General features: G+C 30.5%; 1 protein-coding gene across 14 annotated transcripts in view; it reads left to right on the forward strand.

Annotated features, from left to right (window-relative positions):
* Positions 1–9,340, forward strand: part of LOC106872289 (polypeptide N-acetylgalactosaminyltransferase 1) — a 527,244-nt gene that overhangs the window by 515,174 nt on the left and 2,730 nt on the right. For all 14 annotated transcript variants that reach the window (XM_014919219.2, XM_052969062.1, XM_052969078.1 and 11 more), the window contains one exon: positions 7,264–7,342. In XM_014919219.2, the coding sequence (XP_014774705.1) occupies positions 7,264–7,342 (79 nt within the window). The remainder of the gene's footprint in view (positions 1–7,263; positions 7,343–9,340) is intronic.

The raw sequence follows: 9,340 nt of genomic DNA on the forward strand, positions 1-9,340 counted from the left end.
ATATATATATATATATATACATGGCATTAAATGTAGATTTGAAAATACTCATGAACAATTCTGTAAATGTAATACAAATTCTTAAGAACATACGCACATACAAAGCATTATCTAATAAATATAAGTAGTATATGCCTGATAGTATTATACAACATTATAATAGAAATAAGCAGCATGTACCATATGTTACACAACATTCAAACTATGGTGAACTGGCACATTCGGTAGTAGAGTGGCTGACAAAACACCTTGCAGTATTTAGCTGTTTATTTTTATGTTGTGAGTTCAAATCTCACTGAAGTTGACTTTGTCATTCAACCTTCTGGGGTTGATACCACCCAAGTTGTTATTATCAAATGTTCCTTCTCACCAAATTTGAGGCCTTGCCTCTATGCTACAAATCAATATCATACAATATTTGATGCAAGTAGATATAATTCAAAATTGGTTATTACAAGTATTACTTTTTTTGTTGATATCTCGTTATATCTATTATTTACATTTGACGGATATTTGTCCTCATCTTGTTGTTAACAAAATGTTTTGACTGATATACCCTCCAACCTTCATCAGGTGTCTTGGGGAAATTTCGAACCTGGTTTCTCATTCCTAAGGTATTTTTCGATATTATTATTATTATTATTATTATGATCATCATTATTATTATTCAGGTCACTGCCTGGAATCGAACTCGGAATCTTGGGATTAGTAGCCCCCGCTCTTAATCACTATGCCATATGCCCACGGGCTACTAACCCCAAGATTCTAAGTTTGATTCCAGGCAGTGACCTGACTAATAATAATAATAATAATAATAATAATAATAATAATAATATCAAAAAATGCCTTAAGAATGAGAACCCAGGTTCGAAATTTCCCCAAGATACCTGATGAAGGCTGGAGGGTATATCAGCCAAAACATGTTAACAAACAAGATGAGGACAAATCACCGTCAAATGTAAATAATGTACATAATTCCTCATCTCTTAAATATAGAACTCGTTCTATCTGTTGTAAATTATTACACCAGTGAACATATATGGGAAATATATGGAAGTATTAGTTTCTTGAAGAAACAGAAAACTGTTCTAGAGAAAAAGTAAAATATTTGAATATTCCTTTAACCAGGCATAAGAGTGTTTTATTTTTTATTTAAAGGAAAGTTTAGTCAGTGGAAATATTAATCCAAGTGTATTACTAATGGAAAGACAAAATAACTGAGTCATTAAGATATTTTCTAATTTGTACTTTGTATGTTCAAAGCTACTGAAAGCATTCTATTGTTTGGAAAGTCCTTCATTTTCTATTCATCATCAAATCACCTAGTTGTCGAGAATATTTAATAAGTCATTTGGGAATGTTGTTGCAATAGAATTTTATCTTATCTGGATGGACAGTAGTCATCTTTTATCCACTTCACGTGATGAAAGTAGACCTAAACACTACATGTCAAGATTTTAACTCGGAACTTTTAAGTATCAAGCACTAATTACAGTAATGCATCAAATTCAGTATTGCATAGTCTGAAACATCTCTGTCATTTTAAATAACTATGAAGTTTAGTTGTGTGTGTGTGTATGTGTGTCCATATAAATATGGGTATATTCTGTGTTAATATAAATTCATGTGTTTGGCTAGATTTATATGTCTGAATTGTTGAATGTATGTTTGTGCATTTAAGGCTGTTTCTTATAATTTATTGTTCCATTTTTTTTTTTAGTCTTCTATTTCAACAAACTATATTTAATTAAGCAAGCAGTTCACCATTTGGTACATTAGCACACCTAGTTCTGTGCATGTGCCTCAATCACACCATTTGCACACTAATTATTGCGGTTCATGTTGCTTCTTTTGCTTTTATTGTTTTTGTTGCTATTTTATATTCTTTCTTTCTTTTATATATTCACGTGTTTTAACAATCTTATTGTCAGTTATGTTGTTTGAGTTGAAGTGTTCACTTCATTTCACTTTGTTAATTTGCAGCTTGGTAACTTTGCTTTTCTTTAAAAGTTTTCAAATTTAAACAGTGGTTCTTAACAAAGCTTCAGCAGTTTAAAAAAGAATATAAAGCATTGCTTGGCCAGCATAATTCTCTATCATTTGGATAATAACTTATTAGGGGTTAATTTATTGACAAGGCAGGGTAAAAGGGTCAATTCCTCCCAACAGGGTTTGAATTGAGATTCATTGCGTATAATTATGCTTCTGGATTTCTTTAAGTGTCAGAAGAGAATTCCATAGATTGTGTTTGGAGATTTGGTGAAAATAATAATAATTTGACTAGATACAGTTATATAACTTGACACAGTGGTGTAATTGAATGTGGTAGTGTAACATAGATACAGTAGTAACTAGATACAGTAGCATAACTGGATACTGTGATGTGACTAGGTACAATGATGTGAGTAGTGTAACTGGTTATTATGACTTGGTGTCATTTAACTTAGTATAATTGTGTCATATACACATACAGATCTCTTTTCTTTTCTCATAACAGTCAGTGGAAATTGTGATAGCACTACATCTTTGATAAATTGAGTAATTTCTGAATTTGAACATTTTCAATCAAGAAACCCTATAGTGTTAGTTTTTGTCATTGTTCATACTTTTAAAATAACTTGACATACAAATATTGTGAGTAGTACTTAGTGATTTTTCTAAAACTTGGCAGGTCATCATATAGTATCACTCATAGTTTAATGAAATATTATTTCTTGTAATTTTTCATACATTTTCAATTTTCCTTGTGTTAGTATCTTTTGGAGATCTAAAATGTAATGCTAACTTTTGGGTATCCAAACCATGAAGAGTGTTTTGTTTTTAAATTTTAAATTACTCTTCATTTTTCAAAATTAGTTGACTTTTATTTTGACAAAAAGTGTAATTTTTCATTTAACAATAGAAACCATCAGGAAACAAGTAGTTGTAATGCAGCAAACTTCATAACCTTTCAGCTTGAAATATCATGAACAGTTAATGGAAATTATGCTGTCTGTATGAAATTCAAGTAGATTCATCATTGTTACTTTCTAAATTTGCATGTATTCAATGTTGAACAGTAACTATTAGAGACTCAGTTCATTGTCTGTGTATTGACTCCTGTATAAATGAAAGGAAAATTTGATAGCAAGTTGACTTCCTTAATGAGTTGTAATTATGTTTATTTTTTCAACTTGCATACTAAATATTTGGATAAAGGAATAAAATACAGATTAATCCAAACAGGATCTAATCTATAAGAACCAAAGTAATAGCAAAATACATTTTGTTACTATCTCTAAACTTTCATTCTGGCAAAGACATTTATATTACAATGACTTCAGGTAACTAAAATTTGTGCCATACTAGAGTATAATTTACTGTTGTAAGTCACTACATCACTTTGGAATTGACAAATATCCCATTAACTTGCTGTGCTTAAAGCAGAATCCTGTCCTTCAATGAGCAAATCAACTTCACTAACTTCAATGACAGCCAGAATATTACTAGCTCTACTATTTTTATTATTTTTAACCTCACATCCTCTACACTTGTATGATGAATCACATAATGGTATTACTTAAACAGTAGTTGTAGAAGATCTATTATAGTGTTTCTGCTTGATGAAGCTGCTTTATCAGCTGTAATTTATTACCTCACTATATTGAATACAGCATCTAAAACTTAATTTATCACTGCCAGTAAAGAATGTTGGAATTGAAATTGGAGAATGTTTTCAAAAGAAAGTGTTGGGTGACAACGATGTCTAGTAAACATGGAAATCTCAACTTCCTTTTCTGTCTTTAAATAAATGGCCATAGGTTACAGATCATGAGAAACCTTTATTTCTTTACTAGTTGCAGTTGACTATATATGAAATATTGTGATGCACAAGATTGAAAGTCAACTAAGATTTTGTTAGAGAGGACAGATATTTAACTTTTAAGCCAATAACTGCTTCCATCATAAAAACATGAATTTTCTTTGGAATTTCCACTCATTAAGAATCCCAAAATATAGTTTTTGTAGTGTTAATTTATAATTTTCGACATAGGTTATTTGCAACTTCCTGCACAAATTATTATTTAAATATTACAAAATATTTGCCAACATCTATGTCTGTAAATGGCACAAAAATAGGACAATATATTTTTTTTTATCTTAATTTCATTATTTTTATATTTTGAGACATCTTTTGCTATTCTCTTTTCTCTGTATTTTACTTTAACTGTTTAAAATATATTTTTGTGTTTCATTATTTCGTATTTTAGTTTAATTCTTTTGTATTGTTTATGAATACTTTAAACTTTATGTTTTAGGGAGAGGAATATTTCAATCCCTTTTTTTTTTTATTAAGTGTACTTAAGGTTTGATGCAAGCATATTTATCACAATAAAGTTTGCTTCGCTTTTTTTTAAATTTTATTTTTTTATGCTAACAGCAAATTGTAATTTTTTTTTTTTTTTTAAGAATGCTATATCTGGCTAAACTATTTCAACATGTATCATTTATAACTAATACAGCCTCTGCTTTGATGTTTGTTTGCATTGCTAATGCTCTCAATTCTTAGCATCTTGCAAAAAAGTTCTAATACAAAATTTTTAAATATTACATTACACTGCAATTGGTTGGATTTTGTCAAAGTACATTGTTCTTTTACTACTGAAAGATTTTTAAGCAGTCTGTTAGCCTTCACCGCTACTAGAAAGTGCTGATGTATCGTTCCTATTCTTTGAATAATTTTCGTTAGTTTACTTATACTGTTAAGTTGTCATTAAAAAAAACAATTATCTCTTTAAAGGAAAACAACTGTATATACTTAAGCTATAAAGCTATTTTCTTTTGTTGCTTTATCTCTTAAGATTAATGTCATACAATGAAATTTTACAAACCAGATCAGTTTTGCTGTTACAACTTTTGCTCAAACTTGTTAGGCAAAGTTATTCATCTAAATCCTAGCAAATGAGATGAGTGAAAGGGAAATTGAACTATTGGTTTCAATCTCAGTCTATATCTGCAGTTTCATTTTGTTTGGCTGCCTGCTTAGCTTTTCTTGTAAGTTGAATTGTTGTAAAAGCAAATATACTGATTTGCTAATTTCAACTTTAGGACATGTATATTGATATGTTGTTTATAATTAGGATTGGATAATAAAAGCAGCATTACAACATTACCGTTCCTTTAGTAATTGACACATTGTTAGCATTTCAATTGAAATTGGAAATAACAAAATAATCTTATTTACAATATATATATATATATATATATATATACAGGTGGTTTGATAAGTGCTAATACATAAAACTCTTGACTCTTGAGTCACTCTGCTGCTTCTGCTAAATATCAATAATATATATATATATATATATATATATATATATATATATACCACCACTTCTAATGGCTTTATCCTGAAGTCATATCTCTTAAATGTTTTAGAGATATTTGTTTTATTGTGTTTATTAATGTGCAAATAAATTTGTTCTCATACATATGCTAAAATGGTTTGTTTTTAGCAAAAGTATTCTAACAAAAAGTCAAGCAACTATAGTCACTACAAAGAATATATTCCTGCATGTATCATGAATAAAAGTTCAGCATGGTCATACACTGAAACCAGTGACATTGATTAATCTTATATTTAACATATCTTGATAAATTGTTGAACTGATTATCTGATTATTCAGCATCTGTTGATAATCAACAAATAAAGTAATGTTTTTCAAACTTGTAATTATGACAAACATGAGTCATATATCTTATTGAATGGTTCCATTATTTTAGAAATTCTATTTTACTTCTGTCCCAAACCTTTTTATCAGTTAATGCTACAAATTATATAGTCTTACCTTCAATGTCACTGGAGTGACTCCAAAGCACTGCACTTGAAAAGCACTGCTTTCAAAAATCAAACCTCTTTCCTTAAAGAAACAGCTTAATAATATTTTAGATTTCTTCTAGTCCTACTTAAGATGTTTACCTCACAAAATCTGCATAAAGTTTGAAAATATATTTATGCCTTTATTAACAAGTCTATCTGGTATGACAAAATCATCTACTAAACAATAAACAGCATGGCAACTGTAGTAATAGTTTCTAACTGGCATTGTCGGCAGCTTAAGAGAGGAAGTTATATATCACTAGGAGTATGTCTTACAAAAAAGCTGAGCCATAGTGATTAATTTTAAGGAAATTTATTAAGCATTGTGGTGATACAAACTAATAAGCTAGCTACAGATTACCCTCAAATAAAAAAGGAAATATTTTAAATGTTGAATTACTTAAAATATTAAGAATCTAAAAAAATGTAAGTCTGTGTAAAGTATTTGTATTTTTGTATTTTTTAAACTCGAAAGCATTAAATCATTATGGAATATCTATATTTCTATGATGTTATTTTGTTAAATTAACTTGCAATGTATATGATTGTGTAGACTACTGATTCTTCAGATATATCTTTGTAGAACTTATTTCAATAACTTGGTAATTCTGTGTTTTATTGTTTCGCTTTTCCTAATAGCAGCTTTCTGTGACAAAGCTGTTATTTCTTAGTGAAATCTGACACATCACACTGAAATGATGACAAAACCTGTTCAGCCTTGTAGGTGTTATCAAATCAATCTAACTCTAAAAGATGAAAATATGTTTCATTTTCCTTGAAGAAAAACAATGAAAGTTGATTTATGTCAGTTTCAATAGTGTGTGACTAGTTAATTGTTTCTATATTAGTTGACAAATGCTATAACATATTCATGATAGTTTTTGGTCTGTTTTTACTGACTGATGTTACAGTAATAGCAGGGTATGTAGTAGTAATAGCAGATAGTATTGGTTAGGTCACTTGTTATGTGACCTAACCAATACTGAGCTTATACTGTTGTGGTTACATGCATGTAAATATAGCTAAGGGAATAACTCTTCAACCTAAACCCCAAGACAGTATTAGCTGTTATTAGCATTCTAAAGGGAAATTTGTTGGAAACTAATTTTTGCAACTGTATTTTCAATTGCTTTTTTTTTTTTACCACTCCAAATTTCCACTTAGACAATACTTTTACTAAAATGGCTATTAGAATTTTTGATGAAAGAAATAACTTCCGATAGTCATATAAGTATAGTTTTTTTTTTTAGAATGTTTCATACTAGATAATAAATTATTTAGATATTATTATTATTATTATTATTATTATTATTATTGTTATTTTGAAATTTAATATTAACCATTTTGAAACTTATTTTCACAATATTTGCAATGTTTATTAACATTCTAATTTTGTTTTGCAGACATTGAGCTTAAAACATGTAAATAGTAACCAGTGTTTGGATAAACCCAGTCCTGATGATTCTGACACACCTAGCATAGGTAAGTTTGAATGTATGTAAAGTAAGAATACACTAATCCAATCAAAGAGGTCTTGTATGTTGTCATTGATGGTTTGTAAATGATACCTCACTTTAAATTCACTTGATGCATTGGATGGTGGGGGTGAGCTGATTGATGAACAAGCAGAAAACCAGATCCCAAGGAAAGTGGTGATAATTTACATAGACAAAAATTCATCTGTAAGAGGATTCATAGAATTCACTTAGTTTGGTTTGCCATGAGGAGTGAATGGATCTAACAATAGTGAGTCCCTGCCCTTTTAAGAGAGCCAGAGTGAAAGAATATATAGCCATGTTGTTATGTTGGTCACAAAATAGTGAGAGAAGAATGGAATAGAATGGGGAACCAGTGGAAAGTAATGGGTGTATGGGGTGAAAATGGAAGAAATAAACAGCCAGGGTGGGTGATGTAGAAGAAAGGTAGGGGAACTCAGTTGAAATAGGTGAGGTGAAGGCCATATGAAATAAGGTATGATATAGTACTGAGACAGACATGCCAGCATGGAAAACAGATGTTAAAAGGATAATGATGATGATGATGGTAACAGCATGAGTGGGAACATGTGGACAAAAGAAAATGCTTGGAAACAAGGAGGGTATAAAGTAAAGGAATGATAGAGGAAGCTTGCAGAGAAGTAAAGAGTGATCATGATGTGAGGAATTTAGAGACTGAAAGATTGCATAATGTAAGTTAGTGGGGGATGGACAGAAATGTAAAGTAGTCTGTGACAGGAGGTGTGGATAGCAGAAAAATACAATACAATCAAAAATAAAATGTTCATCATATAATGGCCAGACAGTTTTGAGGATGGAAACTGAGAGTTAAGACAGATATTAAGTCTCTGTGGAGCAAATGTACCCAGACTGACATTGACACTCGTGAACAAACTAGATTTCATAACTGATTACTACATATTACAGTGATGTTTTATTCAAATTGATTGAGAGATTCTGTCACCTTGATGGCTGGTCAGTGATGGACAAATTGTAAAATGCTTATGAAAATATTTATTATTACTGAAGATAAAGGATTTTCTTCCCGTTTAAAAGAAAATGATAGGAGAATAGATTGTGAGATATACTTAGATCATAAGTAAGGTTATGTTGGAATGGAACAAGTGTCAATAAAGATAAAGTGTAATCCTTGATGTGGATTAAAAGGATTTAATCTCAATTTCATATGACTGATAATAATTGAAAATAAAAAGCAGCTAGATAAAAAAGAGAAAAGAAAAATTTGCTTATTACCTGAGAAAACTGGTACTTTATAGTAACTAGATTAGATGTAAGTCGAAAGAATATTTAAGTAGTTGACTTAGTAACTGCATTTAATAGGTACAATTCAAGTAGAAATATTATTTCAACTCATGTCTATTGATTTCAGAAGCTTTAAATACTTACTGAGATAAAAACCCATGCTAAGTTCAAATTGTATGTTTAGTCCAGGCCAGTTTTGATAGAGCAAAGAGGCCTATGGTTGTCAAAGGCATTCCAGCTGTAACTACAATTTTGGACCTTAGACATAGTATATCTAGTATTAATTATCAAATGAGTCCTTCTTTTTTGATAGTAACTTGGCTTCTATTTTTAGTAGGTTAGATGACATTATATGACAGATTGCTTGATAAGGTAACTGTCACTAAAGCTCTGTGATGGTCTTCATTGAAGAATCTGTTATAATTAAGTTAATTAACAGGGATTGTCAATGTGAATACCCGTCAGAGTGTAAGTATCTTGAGAGAAAAGCTGAACATTAGAAGCATCAGTTGTGGCGTGCAAGAGAGACGATTGCGCTGGTATGGACATGTGGTGAGAATGGATGAGGATAGCTGCGTGAAAAAGTGCCACACCCTAACAGTTTAGGGAACCCGTGGAAGAGGTAGGCCCAGGAAGACCTGGGCTGAGGTGGTGAGGCAAGACCTTCGTACATTGGGCCTCACCGAGGCGATGACTACTGACCGAGACCTTTGGAAATGTG

This window comes from Octopus bimaculoides, chromosome 1 (assembly GCF_001194135.2).
Source record: "Octopus bimaculoides isolate UCB-OBI-ISO-001 chromosome 1, ASM119413v2, whole genome shotgun sequence".
NCBI classification, from domain to species: domain Eukaryota; kingdom Metazoa; phylum Mollusca; class Cephalopoda; order Octopoda; family Octopodidae; genus Octopus; species Octopus bimaculoides.